This window comes from Lingula anatina, chromosome 9 (genome assembly GCF_051362555.1).
Source record: "Lingula anatina isolate TDL-2025a chromosome 9, LinAna3.0, whole genome shotgun sequence".
In the NCBI taxonomy this organism is placed as follows: Eukaryota; Metazoa; Brachiopoda; class Lingulata; order Lingulida; family Lingulidae; genus Lingula; species Lingula anatina.
This window is the reverse complement of record NC_141775.1, coordinates 8683718-8709180: the sequence shown is the minus strand read 5'-3', so window position 1 is coordinate 8709180 and position 25463 is coordinate 8683718. Positions and strand designations below refer to the sequence as shown.

Genomic DNA, 25463 nt, shown 5'->3' with positions numbered 1-25463 from the left:
TATACTCTGTTAAAATCTCTTAAGAAATTTTAACAAAAAAACCAAAACTTTTTTGAAAAAAACCAAGGACTAACTTTGAATGTAAAAATGGATTCATCAACCATTGGTAAGTATGGAAAAATTGTTGTTTACTCCAGGAAAATTCATTTTTTGGCCGAAACGAAGAGTTATTATCCCTTTAAGTGTATAGCGACTACATATTGTTGACTGCAGTATGTTTCCCAAGAGATTAGGTCTACTGTCGCTATTGACAATTCAAAAGATTATTACAGTCACAATTTGCTCTTGGGATTAAAAAATAATAAATATATGAAAGAGGTAGGCCTACTGTTTTATTATTATTATTATTATTATTATTATTATTATTAATTTTCTTATTGTAAACAATCATAATAAAAAAGGTAAGTGACCTAACTTACTCGACCCATTCAATTTCTTATTAAGCTTTGTAAGGACTTGTTTCCGACACAGTCTGTTCTGTGAAACAGGTCACAGTTGGCACGACTTGTTTTGAATCAAGTGCCCAACACGTTGTTATTGCGCTTGAACTATCACCATGCCTCTCTTTAGCTAGCACTATCTTTTCAAAGGTGCGATTAATTTTTCGGAAAAAGGTAAAAATAAACATCAAGGCCACCAACACAAATTTAAACCTCGTGAATAGTGGTGATATTTATTTTCAGTGGTACGCTTATCTTTGCCCTTTCAAAATTGTTTCAAATTGAAAAACTGCACTGTCAACAATTAATTAGAATAACCTGAGTCTAAATACACTCCAAACACCGGAGATATCGACAACACAGATTTTTTATAATAAGTAACTTTCCAGGCATCTAGACACTGACACAGTGAAAGCGGATATACAATTCAACAAACAAATTACCTTGTTAACTTTACCTATTTAAGCACAATGCAATAATCTTACATTATGCATCTACAAAATAATTCATTATGTGTTCAAAAATAAATTCTTCATTGTCATTATTCATGTTGGTCGATTTGGATAAGCGACTTGCACAGCTGTCATTTTACCTTCTAAGCGTTCTGCTCTTTATCGTCTTAGATCTAGGTGTTCTGTTCCTCTCCCGCTGTTATGCTTATGGTAAAAGGCTCTTGCTTTAACATGTTTTTAAAGGCATCTTTAAAGAGACAGCGATGTGCCTCCCTAACTTCGGCCAAACTTAATCCGTAAACAAAGGGATTCAATATGGAATTGAAAAGCAGCAAAAAGAACGAAAGATACTGCAGTCGAATAGCAGATATGGGCTCAATTATGTTATAAATGAAATTTGACAATACAAAGGGCAACCAACAGCAAATGAGGCTTCCAAACAATGTGATGACTAACTTTGCTAGTTTGAACCTACAACTTTGAGACAAAGTGTGCAGTTGGGCGGCTGGCGGCTCGCACATTTTCTTCTTTGCCGTCAGAAACACTCTCAACTTCATACAGGCCAGTATAACGACCTCCAACCCTATAAGTATAGGAAGAATTAGGTAGTATCCTTGAGCGTCGGTTTTCCAGAGAAGCAAACAAAATTTCGCATATGTGGCATCTTTCGGCGACGTTAGCAATAAGTTTCCGAGGGCTACAAATATATTTAGTCCACCGAGCAGGAAAGCCACGACCCATACCAGAATGTTCACAATTACCGCCCTCTTCTTTGTGATGAGAGTATTGTACCGAAAAGGGTGTCTTATTGCTATATACAGGTTTAGCACAATAACTAAAATTGTCAATGCCGAGGCAAGCAATGGGATAAGTCCAATGGCGTTATCGACAGCAACTTGACATCGAGTGATGCTGCTGTCCATGGCATACATGCGGGCAATTATCTCACCGTCTCCGCTGTACGCGTACACAATCAAAAGAACTGACATCCAGAATAAGCAAAAGAACACAAACATGTCGGCCAGGCAAAGGTTCAACAAGAGAAGGTGGTAGGGTTTGGTAGTAGGACGCACCATCCTGATAGCTTCTAGTGATATTCTGTTGAAGGCGAACCCAAGGAAGGAAAAGATCAACATCACAGGTGCGCCCGCACGGAGTATGGTTACGCTCTCTTCCACGTAACTGTTGTTCACAGGAACGGTGCTGTTGGTACCAAACATTCCTGCGTCGATCTTTCTTTATTTCAATGATATCCTGTGAAATGAGCCTGTCACTTAATCTGTCAGAGAATGCCTCCACCCGTGCTGTACATGTACTATTGGCCGTCTGAAATCAATGACCACAGTACACCAATTTTCGAACAAATTCGTAGGCCTTTTTCCACCTTCATTCATTTAAACTGTTGAAAAAAGAAATGCATATACTTCACACTAAATGCGTTATCAGTTCTTCGTCGATCAGTTGTTGTCATGATCAATGTCATGGTCCACACGTATCAATTGAATGTTTCCTTTCTTCCCATTTACTGACAAAAAGGCCAGCTTTCTTTGACAGTCCGTGTCCCTTTTTTGTTAGACGACTCTGTAGTATATTCTGTTGTTGCCCATTACTGTTCCTCGCTTCGTAGCGGCCAAATACATTTTTGTTGCTGTACCAGTTATTTATATAGTTCAGGCCATCCAATGACGTGTTTGATCGTGTAAGATAACTTTTGAGTCGCATTTAAATATATCTACATGCACATCATTATTTTTTTTTTCAACTAAAATTTGTGCCCACGCGTTGAATCTTTACCGTTTACTCTGCTGTCCAACTCACACTCTAATGGCACCGTTTATCGATATAGCAATCACGGCAAAGTGGAGGCAGCAAAGGTGAAGTGAATGTCGTGATATTCTAACTTCATAACAAGCTTAGGAATAACTAAGGGCAATGATAAGATTGTCTTTACATTGCTCTTGACCGGTCCAATAAACTGTGTGAAAGTTCTATATATTGTACAGCATGATTCATCAATTTCGAGATTCAAAACCCCACGCTTATCGGATGCCATGTCAAAGCCAGGGCAATCTGTGGCTGAACTGTACAGTATGTAGCAACTAACTCCATGCCAAAGAACACGCCCAGTGTAATATTTGGTTTGATGTATTTTTGGTACTTATGTGTTCATATGATGGATAAGTTTTAGAAACCTTAGGTTTAAGCAAAATTCCCCAATCCATCCATACCTGCGGCGCAGTTTTGTAGGTCTATTGGCATCGATCGATGATTGAATCTTCATCATTAAAATAATTTTTTATAATTTTTCCAAAGAAGCAATATCCACCACAGGTTCAATAAGGTCCGTGCCTTACGTGCAAATTTCCCCCGTGAAAGCACAGGTCTAGTTTTAAAGTAGGATTAAAACAGAAAGCACTCAGTTCCCTTGCACTTACTTTCATCCGCGTTTTAGTCATTGTTTTTAACATTAATATGGATGGCTTTTTTGCATTTATCAAACGTGCTGAAGAGATAAGAGCGTTATTATTCAATAAAACATCAGCCTTTCATTATATGACTTAATTTGTGTCAAACCTTTCAACACTAATGGGTATTTCAATTCGCGTCAATTTTGTTTGAGTTGGTAATCAATAAAGATGTAGTTTGTGAGTTACATGCATGCTAAGCTCTCGGTGTATTTGTCCAAGGCTAGGCAGATTAAGATCAAATAATAATAATAATAATAATAATAATAATAATAATAATAATAATAAAACAAATATTGTGAATACCTTTAAGAACGTTTTTAAATACCAGCAAATAAATGATAAGAAATGTTGATTCCTTCTGTTACCATGTGTACACTACAGTACACAAAGAGTAATTATAAATAACTGTTAAAAATGACAAATCGTAAAATATTGCACGTGGAAACACCATGGGCCCTAAGCCGTATCGTTAGATCTCACGCTTTGTCTTATTGCTGCATCGTTACAGTATAACAACTGGGTATTAATTGAGCTAAATAATTAAATAGTACGGCATTCTGCCAATAGAACTAAATTGCTTTCTCATTCATTGCCACCACGTGACCCCTACGTACATGGACAATAATGGTTTATAGATATACATAAGATAGATATTAGTTAAACCACGGCTAGCGCGTACAGTAAAGGCCTCTTCCCTACTGTATTATTCAAGCAGCACGTCTTGCGCGAATGTGTCTCCAACTTAGACCTAGTTTCTGTATTTTGAAACCTAGATCTTACCGCACATCTTGCAGAAATAAAATCCCAATACTATGAATCAGTATCTATCCAAACTGCGCACCATGCTGAAATGAAAACTCACATTTTTGTCTTCAAATTGTAATTTACAAGCTCTTTTTATTGAGCTTCAAGTACAGAATGTGAAAATAAAATTAATGTATTTAATCTAATCTTCCAGAGAAAAATAAAATTTTCCGCCGTCATAAACTATAAGAATTCATATGTAAATTTGGAAAGACACGTGGAGTGTCAAGCTTCTTTTAATTTCATTACTTGAGGGGGAGAAGTAGTGTATCCTAGTTATTTGCTTTATAATTTTATTGCCACCTCTCTGAAATTACGCCAGGTGCGTCACTCGCAGAACAAATTCAATGCTTTTAGTACTTGCGCACGTGTATGTGCTGATATCCTAATTGCCATATCAGGCCCGTAGCTAGGGACGGTGGGGGTCGGATTGTGCGAACGAACCACCTTTTTTGCCCAGAAAGATCCGCTCTGAGTTAAAATTTGATCTAGGTACATCAAGGTTTCATGGTTAAAGGTCCATGTTTTCAGAAAGAGAACTCCTTTTAAAAATCGCTGGTAACGGACGTGTACACTCTCGCTGAATGTAGAATTGTCTGGAGGATCTTCAAATCTCTAGGGTGGTCCATCTTTCGCTATATATTGTATTAAAGAGATTACGTGGGTATTTTTAAAATGCATGTAGCAGTATGTGTCCAAGACACGTGTTCACTCTCGTCCTTTATCGTCCATGATGCGTGGTCAAAGTGATCACAACGGACCCTAAATATCCTCTTCCGGGACCTCAGATTATTTTTTTTCAATTGATAATTATAACCACAGACAATACACTCGTAATTCAAGTTCAGCTCGGCGATATATAACGATAAGGGGTAATTTGACTTTTCGCGTCGCAGGCAATTTCACTCTAGGCCTAGGCATGTCGTCGCGGGTTACATACTCGAATAATAGCGGCCTGCATTGTGGACGGGATGGGCTATGACGTCAACCTTCCTAGAACGCAGGATGACAATGACAGCATTAATATCGTTACCAGAAACTGTTACTGTTTTGTTAGGGGGAATGTAGAAGTTAAAAAGGGCACGGTTTTATTCAGAATCTACAGGTGAGTTGTGTAAAATATGTACAGCTTAAACGGCATTGATTTGGTCCTAGTTTATGAAGATGTAGGATGGAAATAAGACAGTACAGTACATACACCCCTCTTGAGTACATGTAAGCCTAACTGAGGACCTTCAGCGTAACGGTGTTAAGTATTTACCACAGTGGGTACCTTTGTTAATGGCCAGGCTGGTGGGTGGGCGAACTTTTCTACCATTTACCTGTACATATATAGTATGTGTAAGGGAGGGTAGTCAAGTGCATTTTTATACAGGAATGTGCATATGTACAGGAATGTACATGTAATTCATATGCAGGCCCGCCTGTGTGGTCGGAAGCTGGTGTTAATTACAGTACTCAGTGCCCTAGCTTGCATATTGTTAAAACGCGTTCAAGCTCCGGTTAGGATCCTAGTACATAGGTACATTGTAGGTGCGGTATTTTGTTGTGCATCATTTCGGTGAATCATTGATATACTTTGCAAAGAAACATAAAATGACCCAAGTAATTCGGAGGGGACTTGTCTGACATTATATATATATAAACACGGCTGGTAGGTCGCAGAAAGAAAATTTTTCTTCTTTTGACTTTGCCGTGACTGATTTGGTAAATATTTTGCTTTACAATGACCCCATCTAAAGAAAAGGTGCTGAAGATCCTATTTAACTACTCGGCGCCTTGGCCGTGACCAAGGCTCAGCACAAGAGACAGATAAAGGTGTAATTATACAGGTACATGGGGCATACGGGCACCGGATAGTAACACAGGTATTGTATATATATATATATATATATATATATATATATATATATATATATATATATATATATATATATATAGACGGTGATAATTAAGCACTTGTTACTCGCTGTATATTACCTTTTCACAGGTAATCGAGGATATCATTTTCCACACTAGACAAGTCACAAATAAAAAAGGCGCACGTGTATTTAAAGGGATAATAACTCTTCGTTTTGGCCAAAAAATGAATTTTCCTGGAGTAAACAACAATTTTCCCATTCTTACCAATGGTTAACGAAGCCATTTTTACATTCAAAGTTAGTCCCTGTTTTTTTTTTTTCTAAAAAGTTTGTTTTTAAGTTATAATCTCTTAAGAGATTATGACAGAGTATAGCCATCAATGGAGATCACGTGGTCTAAAGACAAGCTCAGATATCAGAATAATAGCTATAACTGCCGTTTTTGTGGTAAAACAGAATATATTATATTTCTATGAGTTGTTCACAATGTTTTTATTGTGAAAAATAGATCTCATACGAAGAGTTATTATCCCTTTAATAAAAAACCGCTTGTGCAGTGCCACGTAGGCGAAAAAGCAAACACATGTATGTGGCTGACCGTTTTTCTCATACGACTAACTCCATGCATATATTTAGGGACATTTAAACCATAAATCATTTCGTCCACGCCCTCAGCTTTTATTTACGGTAACAACGCCAAATATTAAAGGAAAAAGGTTGACGTAGACCAAAGTTGTGGTGTATAATATGGGAAAGAAAGAAAACGGGCCGCCGCGCGCCTTCTCTCTCGCTTAATAAAAAGCACTTCGTTTTGAGAAAGTAAATTGAGGGTGGGCGGGTTCGAGAGAAGTGACTAATTGGGTCTGACTGGAAATAATTTTTAGTGGTTGGCTTGGATTATTTTGCATAACCTTTCGATTTCAAGAACTTCGAACGAATTAATTTTTATTTATTAATTCTGACCACCAGGCATACATGTATGTCTGAGGCAAACCAGTCCCATTGGCAGTGGGCTTAAAAGATTAGCGCAAACCTCCCCTCTCTGTCCTTATTTCATGAACTCCTATGATTAATGGCCGTTAAAAGTCAATGCTAAATCATTCATTCAACCATTGGGATTTCCTTTCCGGATAATTGCCCACAACTAACTGAAAGATGTTACATAGTCCATTAAGCGTATGCTTTAATCATTAATCCTATTTGCAAAACAGTTGATCGATATCTAATAGACACTAATGGGGCCGGGACGCAATGTTTCAATAATGTTTACTGTCAATAATATTGATATTAATAAGGGCAGCATCCGTATAAGGGATCGTACTTCACTGCACGTTTACTCATTTCAGCACCATGGATTCTACCCGTAACACAAGGCCAGGCTACAGAAATGCGGGCTATTTCGTACTAAGCTTGTACATAATTTGCTGTATTCGGGATGGTTATGGACTTTTGACGACATCATCAACAACACCAACAACTGCTACGACAACAACAACTACAACAGCAACAGAGGGATATAACGGAAGCACGTTCACAGTCATCGAAGTGATTCCTATGACACCCCCAGCGCCCGTACTACTAACTCCACCGCCTTTAATAATAAACCTCCCGCAGACGACGCCAATACCACTCATACCCCACACAGTGCCGGCCCCGGTGATGGCTGTTTCTTCCGAGTTTCTCTGCGGAGGGCCAGACCACGAGCCACCAACTCCGGGCTTCGAAAACGTGCCCTCATGTGGACAATACGCCAATAAGTTGACGTGCGAAAGCCACTGTGGTACCGTCAGCAGTCGTTGGGAAGACCAACGCCCAAAGTGGTGCTCTTGCGACTACATGTGTAATTTCTACGGCGACTGTTGCCCGGATGTGGATAGCAAATGCCCGGATGAAAAGGTGAAGTATTCGGCTTTGAAACCAACGCTGAACATGACTGCCGATTTCCACTCGGGAACTATCTGCCAGAAGATGAAATATCCTTTTCGCTCAACAGAGAACGAAATAACGAATAATGTGCTTGTCATTGGAAAATGCCCCACCAACTGGACATCTCAGATGGTTACCAATGGCTGCGAGAAAGAGGGCGATCCCCTTTATCTGGATGTAAAATATCTCTTGCCCGTAACCGACAGAAGGACCGGAGTCCATTACCGAAACTCTTTTTGTGCTGTCTGCAACGGTATTGATGACTTCATATTCTGGGAGTTGCAATTCAACTGTTCCCAACCAGTTTACCTTGAAAATTCTTCAAACCCCATCACTGAGCTAGAGAACAGCGACCAGTGCAAACAGGCCATCATGCCTCCGGCCTGGAGTCCGTATCGCCTGTGTAAGCATGTCGTCGGGGAGTGCTCGAAAAACTGCACCAATGAAAAATTGGTCCGCGAATGCCATCGTTACCAATTGTACGTCTCAAGTGGAAATGACTATAAAAACGAATTCTGCGGTATGTGTAACTATGAGAATCTGCTTGACATGTACTGTTCTAAAGGCACATTGCCTGGCGACATTCCGGGCACAGATATTTCTTTCTTCTCTTTTCGAGTTCTTATGGATTTCAACAGTCTCGACGGCCTTCGCATTGGTGTCAAAACGTCACTGAAAGACGAAAAGCCAGTTATCAAGGAAACGCTGTCAAATTGCATTATCTTTGGCCAGTCGTGTAAACCGATTCAATGCTCAAGAGATTTCACGTTGCTGGACGGCGTCTGCGTGTACAGATACCCTCTTAGTGATGTTAAAATCGTGACGACATGGGTTACTAAAGACCCAAACGAGACGGTTCCTTCCGCCACACACATTCAAAGACTTTACCCTTTTAAAGAACAAAAGACGGACATCGTCCAGGCACTGACGGCATTCTTTGAGAAAGCATTCTCATCACATGGAGAAGTTGTAACGAACTATTTTGACACTGCAAATCCACGGGCTGCCACCATGGAAACCCAGTTTCTACTGAAAACAAATGATGCGAACGTTGGTCAAAACCGGCTTAATGTAACAATCATGCTAGCCCTTGGTCAGGTCATTGACGTGATAGTTGCTGCTTATAATAACAACACGAATGAAACATTTAAATATATCGGTAACACGTACACCTTTAGCCCCTTCCACTCTGGGGTTAGCGACTGCCCTCGTATTGCCCTTAATACTTCTGACTATGACATTTTGGAGAATGGGTCTATTTCAGTTCATGTCGCAAATACCGTGATAGACAGAAAGGATTATCAAGTGTGGGATAATCAGGTATGGGTATGCGCTGATACCCTGGAGTCGTTATTCACAAGTCATGAGGTTAATAATTCTACGGGAAACTCTTCTAATCCATTCGTCAACCAAATATACAGTAATCTGTCCGTTACTGAAGGAATCGTGACGGTGATATGCTTAGCCATATCTTGTTTATGTTTACTTTTACGGATTGTGTTGCAGCCATTTGTTTCCATCTTTCGGACGTTTCCAGGGAGACTTCAATTTTGCCTCGTTTTCGTGCTCTTCATATCGAAAGTCCTCTTCCTAATAAGGCCTTTTTTTCTCGGCAACAAAGTCGGATGCCAAGTTATTGCTGTATTGTTCCATTGGAGTGTACTGTGTTCCGTTCTTTGGATGAACGCCATTGCAGTCGACATGACGCGGACATTTGGTACGAAATCGTCTCTGACTTCCGATCGATCTGGAGGGTCGAGGAAACGGTTCCTCACGTACTCTATCTACACCTCGCTTTGCTCTGGGTTGATTGTGGCGACATGTCTAATTTTGGACTTTGTCGACATCAACGAAGACTTCCAAGCGAATTACGCGTCAGGAATTTGCTGGATTTCCAAGAAATACCCTCTTATTATATTCATGGTGGCCCCAGTCGGCTTGATTATCCTTGTGAATCTGATACTTTTTACGATAGCCTCCCGAGCAATTCATGGCGCCATGAACAGCGCCAAAGAACTGAACTCTTCTAAAAATAAAAATCACCCTTTTTCTATCTATGTGAAGCTGTTTACATTAATGGGGGCACATTGGATTTTTGGTTTTATTGCCAGTCTGATGAGTGACCCAACAGTGTTCACTGTGTTTTGGTATATATTTATTGTCACAGCCTCATTGGACGGTGCGTACATCTTTTTATCTACAGTGTGCACCAAGAGAGTATTGGAAGATTTGAGGGAAAAAATCAGACTGAAAACAAGCCACCATGCTTCGGGCTCTACACCCGTCCTTCCCGCTTCGTCAAATAGGAGCAACGCAACGTCGAAGAATAAAAGCACAGGTACAACGCATCTCTAATGTGAGAGAGATTGCAAGGATACCATTGAAAGCCCAGAGGCTATCTGAAACTGTGGCAAAAACAGTTAACAGAGCTTGTACTTCGATTGGAGAAGGATAATTGAAATTCCAGAATCAATAAAAAATCGCACTAAAAATAGTTCACAGGACGTTTTGTCTCTTATTTCTCTAATAATTTATATAATTGTATTACATTTGACACCTACAAGGCATGCTATTATTCTATATTTAAACTGCTTTCTAGAAAATCCATTTTACAGAAAAAGACCATTAAGGCAACTAGCAGAACTTGTCTGCTGTCTGTTTCAAATAGGGGAAATCACACCAGTTGGCCCGCGGGCCATTTAAAAGGTGCGTCACTGACAGGTTTTACAAGCCTTAACCTATTAGAATTCATTGTCCTTGTATGAAAATGCCTTTATTTTATTATGTCATTACTGAATATTAAATGTATCTATAACCTCAATTTCTATTGTACAATTTCATCTACCCATGTGGATGTATACGTTACAATGAATAAAGCATCTTATTTGAAATGTGTGGCTTAATTGACACAGCCGCTGTTTTAAATCCCCTGTATATGGCGCTGTCTGCTTGATTATAAAAGTTGTTGTTTGGATTATACGGCGTTCTGATCTCTTAGAGTGCTCCCAGGTGTCACGGGTGTAATCATTAAAAAGATCAAACACTCACCCCATTTCTAAGCAGTTAGCCCAATCAGTTAATTGAAGTGCTCGTCGCAAACAGGAAATGAATTAGATATAGTTTTAAAGGTAGGAATTTGGCAATGGAGGGGAGGTTCAGTGCTTTGCTGCTTTTCAATGAAATGTTTTCACCGAGAATGATACATTCATGAACAATCCCAAGTCGATTACATTTATTATTTATATTCACGTCAGCACATCTAACAAGGAGTTTACTTGACAGCCGCTGTTTTGAATTACCTGACTATAAAAATTTTTAGATTATACAATGTTCTAATCTCTTAGAGCAACGGAACGTCAAAGAATAAAAGTACAGGTACAACTATCTCTAATGTGAGAGAGACTGCAAGGATAGCCCAGAGACTATCTGATACTGTGACAAAAACAGTTCCCAGAGCTTGTACTATGATTGGAGAGGGATAAAAGAAATCCCAGAATCAAGCGAAAATCGAACCAAGAACAGTTCACAGGACGTTTTTTCTCTTATTTGTCTAATAATATATCTAAATGTATTATATTTGATACCTAAAAAGCATGTCACAATGCATTTTATAATCTTTTCTCTTTTCAGATGATAAGACCATTTAGGCAACTAATGTAAAGCAGAACTGCAATTGGTCTGATATCTGTTTGAAAAGAGATAACACACTAAGGATTCGTTCACATGCAATGTCTATTTTCTAAATTCTATTTTCTGTTCGCGCTATCTTATGATCACGGTCTGTGCCCTGAATATCCCGCCGCGTAATTACTGGCAGCGCGAGCCAGTTACTTATAGTAACTTATAGTAGCCTAATTGTCCCAGTGTAATAGGGCTGGAAGTCCGGTGTCACGAAACTGAGGGTCCGTGTGGCAGAAAGTCCGCCCTCCATATATTTATAATGGTTAGGGTAAGTCTGACCTAAGTGGGTCAAAATCTAGGGCGCGGCTCACCTCTTCAAAGTAATGGGAAACGGACTCTCTGTCACGGGGGACTTTCTGGTATATGACACCGGGCTTCCAAATGGTTAGTGCAAGTTAGGGTCAGTTGGAGTATTGGAGTTAGTATGTTGACGACTTAACGATAGTGTTAAGTGTTTACCACAGTAGATACCCTTGTTAATGGACGGGTTGATGGGTGGGGGGGAGTTTTCTACCACTTACCTGTGCATGTATAGTATATGTAAAAAGGGTAGTGAAGTGCATTTTTACACATATGTACGGGAATGTACTTGCAATTCATACACATGCCCAACTGTGTGTTCGGGAGCTTACGCACATTACAGTTCATAGTGCCCTAGCTTGCGTATCGTTAAAAAAAAAAAAAAAAACCCGCTCAAGGTTAAGGCAATAGTGCATATGTAGGTGAGGCATTTTTTTGTCAATGTTTTGGTTAAATCATTGATGTCCTTTTAAGAAGCATAAAATGGCCCAAGTAATTCTGACGGTACTTTTCTGAAACGTACAAAGATAAAAAGTACTTTTATCAAAGTCGGCTACCGGTATGGACCGTTGCGTTTTACTAACATTTGTATCACCATGAGTTCAGCTGTTTTATTATCTATTCTTTCTTTAGTTCCTTTGAAAGAATATGAATGGCAGAAGAGAGATAAATGTGTTAAGCATGTATCATAATCCTTAAAACTAATGGCAGTAGCTACAATTAAAAAAAAAAAACTTGGAGCCATCACTTATGGATCCAAGGTTCATTAAGCAGCCTTTCAGTCATTGTTTGTCGTCCCAATTATCAGAAAGCTATTCTCACAAATTAAAGGTACACATGTCGGGAGTTGGTAGTTTTAGAATACAGTTCAAAGTCATCGTATATTACAGAGAGCATTCACAACAAAGTTGACTGGCGGACTCACTAGCACTTTACAATGGATCTCCGTTTCCCACGAACACCGTCCCAGCGGGGGCAGAGCAGTTAAATATCACGGCACGCTTTCCAGTGGGTGGCGCCATATTTGATCCGCAGATCTGTAAGTTCACAGATCAGTTTGTTTTTATTGCGCCCATATTAAAGTTATGCGCCCAATCCCTTCGTATGCCTGATCTCGAAGACACGCAAACGAAACTAGAGCAGTGCCGCGCTTTAGCGGTAAAAAAGGTTGGTAAAACTGTAAGACCTAAGATTCAAATGAAAATTTTTATCACAAAGGTAGAAAATTCAGAAACAGTCCAATTAAACGGGACAAATTTTGCCATTTTAGTTTTACAAAAACAAGAAATGGATGTTTTGTATGACTGATAACAAGCTAGCTGCTAGCTGAATCCATATCTTTTACTAATATTGCGAAGTTTTCATCGGGCACATTCATCTCTCATCATGCACCGATCACGTTTACCCTGCTTAGTGGGCCTTTAAAACAAAATGCGCTACCAGATAACGATGCACATAAGACAGGCATTGAACTCATATATTTTTCGTTGCAATGTATAAGCATAAGCAACTCAAAGCTTTAATCGTCAGTTTAACAATTTCTATTTTGAGGTGAGATGGCAATCGGTATGGAGCGTAACTTCATCCCTGAACAAGATTTTATCACAAAAATTAGCATAGTAGACCAGGGGTGCATAGGCCACAGTCCTGTGTCGTCATTTTGGTTTAAATGTTTTTGTTATGGAGTTATGAGCGCATAATTGCAAACTTTTCATAAAACAAAGGTATCATTTTGCTTTTTCAATGATAAAATCTGAACTAAGCCTTTCTAAAAAAATCGCTGGCTGGGTTTTGGCGTACTAAATGGTCTCATTAAATCGGCGTTTACTGAAAGCTGTTACATAGTCCATTAAGGATATTGTAACTCTTTATTATCATTCAGATACCGTACAAATTTTCATAAAACATAGGTATTATTTTGTTATATCAACGTAAAAAAAAAATTGAACTAAGCCTTTAAAAAAATCGCTGTCTGGGTTTTAGAGCACTAAATGGTGTCATTAAATCGGCGTTGACTGAAAGCTGTTACATAGTCCATTAAGGATATTGTAACACTTTATTATCATTCAGATACCGAAAATGAGTTTTTTCCTGAATCAAATGTATTCAATAATTCATCTCTTTGTGGAGATTTAAAACAATGAAAAAAACCTCGGAAATATCAATGGTATCCTTGCAGTCTCTCTCACATTAGAGATAGTTGTACCTGTGCTTTTATTCTTGGGTGCTTAGGTAAAAGAGAAATTTAAGAAACCGTATTTTTTCCAGTTTTTACCTCATAATCGCAATTATGATGTCACTCGTAAGATAACATATGTGTAAATGAACACTGAAGAATTATTTAATACCCAAAATAATGTGTGAGGCAGTACAAAAAGAATTTTGGTCGAAGGGTGACAATATCCTTAAGCGTATCCTCTAATCATTGATTTTGTATTTGCAAAACAGTTGATCGATATTTAATAGGCACTAATGGGGCAGGATTGCAATGTTTCAATAATTATTACTGTCAATGATTGACATTAGTAAGGACAGCATCCTTATAAGGGATCGTACTTCACTACACGTTTATTCATTTCAGCACCATGGTTTCTACCCGTAACACAAGGCCACGCTGCAGACACGCGGGCTATTTCGTACTAAGCTTGTACTTCATTTGCTGTATACAGGATGGACATGGACTTTTGGCGACGTCAACACCAACACCAACAACTGCTATGACAACAACAGCAACTACAACAGCAACAGAGGGGTATAACGGAAGCACGTTCACAGCCATCGAAGCCTACACAGTGTCGACCAAAACGATGTCGGTTTCTTCCGAGTTTCTCTGCGGAGAACCAGACCGCGAGCCACCAACTCCGCGCTTCGAAACCGCGCCCCCATGTGGACTATACGCCAATAACATGACGTGCGAAGGCCACTGTGGTGCAGTCAGCAGTCGATGGAAAGACCGACTGAAGTGGTGCTCTTGCGATTACATGTGTAATTTTAACGGCGACTGTTGTCCAGATGTGGACAGCAAATGCCCGGATGTAAAGGCGAAGTATTCTGCGTTGAAATCAACTCTGAACATGAGTGTCGATTACCATTCGGGAACTATCTGCCAGAGGATGAAGTATCCTTTTTACTCAACAGAGAGGACCTCAAGTAATAATGTGCTTGTCATTGGAAAATGCCCCACCAACTGGACATCTCAGATGGTTACCAATGGCTGTGAGAAAGAGGGCAATCCCCTTTATCTCGATGTAAAATATCTCCTGCCCGTAACCGACAGAAGAACCGGAGTCCATTACCGAAACTCCTTTTGTGCCGTCTGCAACGGTATAGGCGACTTCATATTCTGGGAGCTGCAATTCAACTGCTCTCAACCTGTTTACCTCGAAAATTCATCAAACGCCATCACTGAGCTAGAGAACAGTGACCAGTGCAAACAGGCCATCATGCCTCCGGCCTGGAGTCCGTATCGCCTGTGTGAGCATGCCGTCGGGGACTGCTCGAAAAACTGCACCAATGAAAAATTGGTCCGCGAATGCCATCGTTACCAATTATACGTCTTTGGTGGACAAAAGTTTAAAAATGAATTCTGTGGTATGTGTAACTTTAAGGATCGGCTTAACGTGAACTGCTTTGGAGGATTAATCGGTGATCGGGACACGGATATTTCTTTTTTCTCCTTTCGAGTTCTTATGGATTTTAACGGCCTCGATGGCCTTCGCATTAGTGTCAAAACGTCCCAGGAAGAAGAGAGGGCAGTTATCAAGGAAACACTGTCAAATTGCTTTGTCTTTGACCAGTCGTGTAAACCGATTCAATGCTCAAGAGATTACTTGTTGCAGGACGGCGTCTGCGTGTACAGATACCCTCTTAGTAACGTGAAAATCGTGACGGTATGGGCTACGAAAGACCCAAACGAGACGGTTCCTTTGGGCATTGACAAATTTCAAATACTTCACCCTTTTAAAGGACAGAAGACGGACATAGCACGGGCACTGACAACGTTCTTTGAGAAAGCATTCCCATCACATGGAGAAGTTGTAACGAACTATGTCGACACTGTTAATCCAAGGGCTGCCAACATAGAAACCCAATTTCTACTGAAAACAAATGATACGAAAGTTGGCGAAAACCAACTTAATGCAACAATCATAATAGCGCTTGGTCAAGTCATTGACGTGATAGTTGCTGCTTATAATAACAACACGAATGAAACATTTAAATATATCGGTAACACATACACCTTCAGCCCTTTCCACTCTGGGGTAAGCGACTGCCCTCGTATTGCCCTTAATACTTCTGACTATGGTATTTTGCAGAATGGGTCTATTTCAGTTCATGTCGCAAATACCGTGATAGACAGAGAGGATTATCAAGTGTGGGATAATCAGGTATGGGTATGTGCTGATACCCTGGAGTCGTTATTCAGAAGACATGAGGTTAATGATTCTACGGGAAACTCTTCTAATCCATACGTCAACCAAATAAATAACAATCTGTCCGCTTCTGAAGGAATCGTAACTGTGATATGCTTAGCTATATCTTGTTTATGTATACTTATACGGATTGTCTTACAGCCATGTGTTGCCGTCTTTCGGACGTTTCCAGGGAGACTTCAGTTTTGCCTCGTTTTTGTCCTCTTCATATCTAAAGTCCTCTTCCTAATGAGACCATTTTTTCTTGGCAACAAAGTCGGATGCCAAGTTGTCGCTGTATTGTACCATTGGGGCGTACTGTGTTCCTTCCTCTGGATGAACGCCATTGCAGTCGACATGACGCGGACATTTGGTACGAAATCGCCTCTGACTTCCGACCGATCTGGAGGGTCGAGGAAACGGTTCCTCACGTACTGTATCTATACCTCGCTTTGCTCCGGGTTGATTGTGGCGACGTGTCTCATTTTGGATTTTGTCGACATCAACGAAGACTTCCAAGCGAATTACACGTCAGGAATTTGCTGGATTTCCAAGAAATACCCTCTTATTATATTCATGGTGGCCCCAGTCGGTTTGATTATCCTTGTGAATCTGATACTTTTCACGATAGCCTCCCGAGCAATTCATGGCGCCATGAACAACGCCAAAGAACTGAACTCTTCTAAAAATAAAAACCACCCCTTTTTCATCTACGTGAAGTTGTTTACATTGATGGGAGCACATTGGATTTTTGGTTTTATTGCCAGTCTGATGAGTGACCCAACAGTGTTCACTGTGTTTTGGTATATATTTATTGTCACAGCCTCATTGGACGGTGCGTACATCTTTTTATCTACAGTGTGCACCAAGAGAGTATTGGAAGATTTGAGGAAAAAATCAGATTGAAAACAAGCCACCATGCCACGGGCTCTACACCTGTGCTTCCCGCCTCGCCAAAAAGGAGCGTCGAAGAATAAAATCTCATGTAAAACGTATCTCTGATGTGAGAGTGATTGCACGAATAACATTGAAAGCCCAGAGAATATCTGAAACTGTGGCGAAAACAGCTCACAGAGGCTGTACTATGAACGGAGAGGGATAATTGAAGTCCCAGAATCAATGAAAAACCGCACAAAGAACAATTCACAGGACGTTTTGTCTCTTATTTCTCTAATAATATATATTAATGTATTACATTTGACACCTAAAAAGCATGCTACTATTCTATACTTAAACTGCTTTCTAGAAAATCCATTTTACAGAAAATGACCATTTAGGCAACTAGCAGAACTTGTCTGCTGTCTGTTTCAAATAGGGGAGATCACGCCAGTTGGCCCGGGGCCATTTAAAAGGTGCGTCACTGACAGGTTTTACAAGCCTTAACCTATTAGCATTCATTATCCCAGAATAAAATGTCTTTATTATATTTTATCATTACTGAATAGTAAATGTATCTATAATTTTATTCCTATGGTACATTTTCATCTACCCATATTGATGTATTCGTTATAATGAATAAAGCATCTTATTTGAAATGTGTAAGTTGACACAGCCGCTGTTTTAAATCCCCTGTATATGGTGCTGTCTGCTTGATTATAAAAGTTGTTGTTTGGATTATACGGCGTTCTGATCTCTTAGAGTGCTCCCAGGTGTCACGGGTGTAATCAATAAAAAGATCAAACACTCACCCCATTTCTAAGCAGTTAGTCCAATTAGTTAACTGAAGAGATCGTCGCAAACAGGAAGTGAATAAGATATCGTTTTAAAAGTAGGTTTTTGGCAATGGAGGGACGGTTCATTGCTTCGCTGCCTTTCAATGAAATGTTTTCACCGAGAATGATACATTAATGAACAATCCCACGTCGATTACATTTATTATTTATATTCACGTCAGCACATCTAAAGAAGAGTTTACATTTTGCCAAGAGAAATGAGACAAAGTCAAAATAAGTGCCTGTAGTGTTTTGTCCGTAAATTCATTTCGGAGAGACAGTTGCTTTTTTTGCGTCATGTTTACAGTAAACTGGAGTTTGAAGTTACCGCATCTTATGGGGGTCCGAAAAATCGTTTAATCGGTGTTTGGCACTAGACTTAGAAAATATTATTTAACAATAAGAGCTGCAGCCCGGAAAACTACATGGGCCGGTTGTATGAAACGACCACAGCCCCCCCCCCCCCCCCCCAAAAAAAAAAAAAAAAAAAAAAAAAATTGGTCTGAACTTAAAGAAGAAAAATTGTGTCCATTTTGACATTAGGCATTTAAATGAAATACTGTGCCCATTTTACAACATGTGCGATAAAACTGCTGTTATAGGTCAATGTTTCATCTAAATGTATGAGTTTATTTTGACCGGAAGAAGACAAAAGTTTAGACCAACTTTGAGACCATAGCCGTTTTGTGAAATCGGTCCCTGAAGGCATACATGTACTTGTTCAACAATCAAAATCTAAGTCAACTCATAGTTTTTAGGTCGCTACTTTTAAAAACCCTTTCAAAAGTCGTGACAAGATCAATCCTAGACAACACTCATAATATCATTATCATCAACTGTTGTAAAAATGTCAACGTATTATCTAACGGGTTTTTCATGAACCTGTACTCTCCTGTTTATTTCTTTAGGTCCTCACTCTACAAATCCTGGCGTGTATTAATATAGGCCGCTGCATTGTGCTTATCGCGTCAGCAATGCTGGGTTTTGAAAACGTGTTTTCAAACATCGCTGGGAATGCTAAACGTAAAAATATACTGACAGTCAATGAAAACGCATCAGAAAACGTTCTTCTACTTTTTTTTTTACCGAGAATCGATTCCAACCATATTAACGAGTACAAATGCACTTGTTTGGTCATAAGAGAGTGGGCTGACCACTATTTCATATTTCACACGAAAACTGTTATTTTCTTAATGTGCCAAAGGAACTTAAAATATTATTTGATAAATAAATGATGCGTTTTCATTGACTGTCAGTATATATCTGTTAGAAATAGGCAATAAAAGGATTTTTTCAATATAAAAAAATGCTTTATAGAAATATCTCCTCAACCACTCGACGTCTTTACAGACAAAAATAGTTATTGTTATGCAAAGTTTACTATATTCAGCGCGAGAGCCATGGTTAAAGGACGTCATGAGTTATAAATATTCAGCGAGATGAGAAACAGTCATCGCTTATTTACCTGAATACCACCTTGATTCAAATTCAGGACAGGCAGGTGACACGGGTTCAACGTTATCCAAAATAACACCTATCTAGCTGTCAACTGCTCTAATAATTTCATAGAATACAGCGTGACAATCTCCACTAGCGTATTTGACTTTGGGTGCGTTTACAATGAAACTTTCTTACTAGGCAGTTCGAACTAGCTCCGCGGGGACTCTTGCTGAATGCAGTCTGTATAACAGATGAACAAGCCTCCTCTTGTTTAGTACCCGCTTTTCTGCTTTCTACTCAAAGCCAACAGGAGGGATATAGAGTGAGTTCAAACTACCTGGCACAACAGTTTCATTGTGAACTTACCTTTTTAGTATTCGATAAGGTTTACCCCGTCCCCTGTCCCATCCAATTAAGGAGGACAGTAACAAATGGCTAATAAGCACACGAGTTTATGCTAGTAAGATCTTAGTCAATTTATATTCAGTGCTTAGGGAAAAGGGACCCGTAAGACTTGAGTTAAGTGGCATGCGCGCAGACATTAAACGCCTACGGTAGATGAACACCAGTTATTTCTTTGTGGACTCTGCACGGTTGAAGAAGGTCAGGAACCTGCTATAAAAATTAACTGAAAAAGAGCTATTTTCACAAGACAGGATGGGTACGACATGTATGTGTTATTCCAAATAGGAAGATGAAATCCATAACAATTTATATGGGAAATGATGTTGTTTCGTGAAATGTAGAATTTAAAACGGATAACAGTTTATTCTGGTAAGTTGCATTACATGTATTAGCCAGTGATAAGGTAATATCTTAAAGGACATGGAAGGAATGCTGAAAGGCATAGTAGTACCTTAATGTGAGCCTTGTTCCGTACAATACTGTACGAGTAATATGAGCTCTACTCTTAAGTTCAGTGAGAGCGATAAAAGGGGCGGAGTGGGTAGAGCTGGGATGAAAAAGAATCTCAACTTGTAAAGGTAAGTAGATAAATATTAAATAGGAACACGGAACAAGAGAGAGAGAGAGAGAGAGAGAGAGAGAGAGAGAGAGAGAGAGAGAGAGATTAGTTTTGAAAAATCTTGAAATCATCAACAACCGCAGTTACACCTAATCTGAATTCAAATTATATTCATGTATTCATCACACTCTCCTTTTTCACTTATGACGAGTATGGCGGTTACAATATTGTCACCTTGTCTCATCTCATCTAAAAATAGCTCATCCGACGAATAAACAGGCCATATTAAACAGGTGCGACTGAGCAGAGTGATGAGCCTCATTCAGACAGCGGGTTTTTTAAATTAAAACATATTGCGTGTGTTTTAGAATATATCTTTTGCCATGTGTGCAACACCCCGCACTTCAGTTAAATTTAATTGATTTCAGGACCATGAATTCCAGCACAGGGCCACGTTACAGAACTATGAGTGCTGTTGCACTGTGCTTGTACTTCTTCTGCTGTACTTGGGATGTAAATGGACTTTTGGCTACAACGACAGCAAGAGCATTGTCACCTCCCCCACCACTCTCACCACCGGCAATAACAACGGCAATGAAAGCATCACCAGCAGCAGCAGCAACAATAACAAAAGTTCCACCAGCAACAAAAATAAGAGTAAAAGCAGCGCCATCACCACCGCCGCCGCCACCACCACCACCACCACCAACAACAACAACGGGATATAACGGGAGCACACTAACAGTCGACCAATTTCCGCAATGGATCCCAATGACACCCCCACCCCCTCCACTTCTAAAAGTCATGTCTCCACCACCTGATTCTCCAGAGTACGTCTGTGGAGGACCTGATCGCGAGCCCCCGCCCCCTGGCCACAATGACATACCCAGTTGTTCCCACTACGCCAGAATGTTAACGTGCGAAGGGCATTGCGGTAACGTCAGCAGTCAACGGGGCGGCATTCCAAAGTGGTGTTCTTGCGACCACCAGTGTTATCTTTACGGGGATTGTTGCCCGGATGTAGAAGCAAAATGCCCGGATGAAAAGACGAAGTATGAGCTTAGAAAAACAACCCTGAACTTTAACCTGAGCTATCATCCGGGGGCCACGTGCCAAACTCTGAAGTACCGTTTTGCCTCAATATACATGAGCTCAATAATGAATGTGCTTGTTTTTGGTAAGTGTCCAACGGACTGGGTGTCTGACACAATCTCGGGTGCATGTGAGATAGAAGGCAATCCTTGGGAACTTGATTTAAAATACATTTTACCAGTTACCGACAAAAACACAGGCGTGCATTTTCGTAACGCTTACTGCGCCACCTGCCATGGGATCGAGAACTATACGTTCTGGCAAGTAAATTTCAATTGTTCACGGCCTGTCTACCTTGAAAATTCTTCGAACCCCTTCATCGAACTAGAAAAGAGTGACGCATGCACAAAAACCATTATTCCCCCAGCTTGGAGCCCCATCCGCACGTGCGAGCATGTTATCAGGGAGTGCTCGAAAGACTGTTTCAATGAAAAAATGATCCGCGACTGCCATCGTTACCAATTGTACGTCGAAAATAGAGACAGCTACAAAAACAAGTTTTGTGCCTTGTGCAACCATGAGAATTTACCTGACTTGGGGTGTAAACCAGTGACCGCCCCTAGTGGCAAACCAGGCACTGACATTTCATTTTTCTCCTTTAGAGTTATCATGGATTTTAACAGCCTTGATGGTCTTCGAATTGGCGTCAATACACAGCAGGATGAGGGAGAGATTGCTGGTAGAGAAACTTTATTAGACTGTCATGTTTTTGATGCATCTTGCCAGCCGATTCAGTGCTCACTAGACTTCAAGCTTGTGGAAGGCGTCTGCATGTATAAATACCCTTTAAGTGATGTGAGAATCGTGACGTCATGGGTGACGAAAGACCCAAACGAGAGACTAACCTTCGTAAAAGGGAGTCCTTTTCAGAAAATTCCTTATTTTAAAGAGCAGAAGGCAGACATAGCCCGAACACTGTCAAAGATCTTTGAGACTGGATTTCCTGTATATGGAACCGTTGTGACGAACTATGTTGACACTATTAATCCTCGAGCTGCTACCATGGAAAGCCGTTTTTTATTAAAATCTATAGAGGCAAACGTTACCCAAAGCCAAATAAATGCAACTCTCATCCTCTCGCTGGACATTGCACTTGAATCAATAATTTCTGTCTTTAATAATGACTCAAAGAAAATATTTAAATACGTCGGTAACACCTACAGCTTCGATCCTTTCCACTCCGGGGTTAGTGACTGCCCTCGTATTGGCCTTAATACGTCCGATTATGACATTTCGGGAAACGGGTCCATTTTAGTTCATGTCTCAAACACCCTGATAGACAGAAAGAATTATCAAGTGTGGGATAATCGGGCATGGGTATGTGCTGATGTTGTCAATATATCAGAGGAACTATCAAATAATAACTTAACGGGAAACAGCCAGAACGTCGGTAACTTAACGCAAGCGGAAGGAATTGTAACGGTCGTATGTTTAGTCATATCATCTTTATGTATTCTTGTAAGGCTTGTCTTGCAATCGTGTGTAGCCGTCTTTCGGACGTTTCCAGGGAGACTTCAATTTTGCCTCGTTTTTGTCCTCTTCATATCGAAAGTTCTCTTCTTAATGAGACCATTTTTTCTAGGCAACGAAGTCGGATGCCAAATTGTTGGTGTATTGTTCCATTGGAGTGTACTGTGTTCCTTTCTCTGGATGAACGCCATTGCAGTCGACATGACGCGGACATTTAGCACGAAATCGTCACTGACTTCCGACCGATCTGAAGGGTCGAGAAAACGGTTCTTCACGTACCACATCTATACCTTGCTTTGCTCGGTCATTGTCGTGGTGTCATGCCTTGTGTTGGACTATGCCCACATCGACGAAAACTTCCAACCAAGTTACACATCAGGGGTTTGCTGGATTTCTAAAAAATTTCCTCTGATTATATTCATGGTAGCACCGATTGGTTTGGTCATTATTGTGAACCTGATCCTTTTTGTCATCATCTCCCGTTCCATCCGCGGTGCTATGAAAAGAGCAGAGGGACTCAGTTCCTCGCAGAATAAAAACCACTCATTTGCTATATACGTTAAAATATTTGTCCTGATGGGAGTAAATTGGATTTTTGGATTCGTTGCCAGTTTGTTCCACGACCCTACTATATCCAATATTATGTGGTATATTTTTATTGTCACTGCCACATTGGACGGTGTATATATTTTTATAGCAACCGTGTGTACCAAGAGGGTATGGGAGGAACTGAAGAAATTGAACGGGCTGAAAACTTGCCATCTCACATCTGATTCCACTCCGCTAAATTCTGTCTCGTCAAATACCTGTAGAAACAGCATGCCGTCGAAGAAAAGAAGCACCGAAGTTAGCTCGATTTGATACTATCTGCAATCACCTGAGGAAAAGGAAATGGATTTTCTTTTCTTTGCTACTCTGTTTTTTGTCAAGTTAGCCAGACTCACAAATGTTCTGAGATTCGTCATTTTCTAGTAAATAATTGAATTATCAGGTTGAAGATTTAAAAAATGACAGCTGCTAGACTACCGGGCGATCTTAATGGCGAAATGTGACAAAACACAGGTCGTGTATTGTAATCTAAAATGTCACGTTATAATTTTAGAATATTTGGGAAATGTTGTATATAAAGTGCTTCGAAAGGAGAGAATATCGAAACGCTGAAGAACATAGGAGCAGGTAGTTTTCAATTTTTCAACCCTTCCTTTTTCAACCAGAGTTACCATGAAAATCTGACTCCCTTAAAAGGTGACTCCCCAGTCAAATTTTCCTCATGAAAATCTGACTCCCCAGTCGAAGTTTCATAATGAAATTTTTACTCCCCCCACAAACTTCACAAATCTTATTTTATTTGAGTATACACTGTATGACTTTTATCTTGTAGTATGCATAATGGAAAATACATTGGAGCTTTTTGTTACTTTGCAGGTGATAATTTTCAATAAAAAAGAAAATTAAAAATGTGTATTCTACCACCCAATGACTCTTCTTGAAAAAGCTATTTATTTGATATTTGGTGATCATTTCAACCTTTTTCTTTTTAGTGTACTTTATAAAAATATATTGGAAATATTTGCAAGTTTGGTGTTAAAATATTGGGTGCAAAAAAAATGAAAAAAAAAAAATCATGAAAAATCTTTCATTTTCATATCCATGGGATTTGGTCTCCCATGAAGGAAAGGCCCTATTTTATATTTAGTCACCATACCATGATTTTCCACATAGTTTGCATTGTGACGTATATTTAATTAGTATTTGAAAGCTTGGTGGTAAAAATAACTAGCCATAGGATTTGTACTCCCATTGCATACTACTAGATAAAAGTCATATACTCAAATAAAATAAGATATAGTTTTTTTTGGGGATCAAAATTTCATGGGGGAGTTAGATTTTCATGTAACAGCAATTTATAGGGACCAAGACGTCAAGATAAACCAGATCCTAAAAAAAAAAAATGAAATTGAGATCCCCAATTTCTTGACATGCAGTCTCTTATATATTTATATACACTCTTTCTCTCCGAACGGAGGACTCGTTATCTGCTTTACGTCAGCTTTTATGTACTATTGGAATCTTCCGTCCTACATGGACTTTATTTTGTACTATTGTTTATTTTGAACTAATCGGTCTTTCCTAATAAGGCAATCTGTATGAGCCCCTGTTTACGCCTCTTGTTTTATTACATCACATTAAAGGGCCCAAGTCTACTAGTTTGTAGCTGTTAGTCAAGTTATGGAATATCACTTTATGTACAGTATATGAAATTAACCAATCAATCAAAAGCTCATCTGACTTTGAAAATGTCCTTTCTCGACAAATACGAAAACAATTTCGCACCAATTGACTCTTACGATAATAACTTACTGGGCTTTTGTTTATTTGGATTTGATGTTTTAATGTTTTTGCGATTGATGAAATTGATGAAATCGTAACCTATTTCCCT

General features: G+C 39.6%; 3 protein-coding genes across 5 annotated transcripts; 2 read left to right on the top strand and 1 right to left on the bottom strand.

The window, feature by feature from the left end:
- Positions 1-178: 178 nt before the first annotated feature.
- On the bottom strand, positions 179-4011 carry LOC147759872 (melanocortin receptor 4-like). The gene has a single exon (XM_086994838.1). It carries the CDS (start codon positions 2110-2112, stop codon positions 1066-1068), a length of 1047 nt encoding a protein of 348 aa, XP_086850964.1. The 5' UTR covers positions 2113-4011; the 3' UTR covers positions 179-1065.
- A 1029-nt stretch (positions 4012-5040) lies between these two features.
- On the top strand, positions 5041-10843 carry LOC106158967 (uncharacterized). Of its 3 annotated transcripts, none has more exons than XM_086995765.1 (3): positions 5166-5269; positions 5907-5996; positions 7373-10843. In XM_086995765.1, exon 3 carries the CDS (start codon positions 7377-7379, stop codon positions 10305-10307), a length of 2931 nt encoding a protein of 976 aa, XP_086851891.1. In that variant the 5' UTR covers positions 5166-5269; positions 5907-5996; positions 7373-7376; the 3' UTR covers positions 10308-10843. The 3 variants fall into 3 exon arrangements, with proteins under 3 accessions (XP_086851889.1, XP_086851891.1, XP_086851890.1); XM_086995764.1 differs by having other exon boundaries at positions 5907-6032; XM_086995763.1 differs by lacking the exon at positions 5907-5996 and having other exon boundaries at positions 5041-5269.
- A 3674-nt stretch (positions 10844-14517) lies between these two features.
- LOC106158924 (uncharacterized) lies at positions 14518-25398 on the top strand. The gene is made up of 2 exons (XM_086995582.1): positions 14518-17250; positions 20890-25398. Exons 1-2 carry the CDS (start codon positions 14519-14521, stop codon positions 23882-23884), a joined length of 5727 nt encoding a protein of 1908 aa, XP_086851708.1. The 5' UTR covers position 14518; the 3' UTR covers positions 23885-25398.
- Positions 25399-25463: the final 65 nt, after the last annotated feature.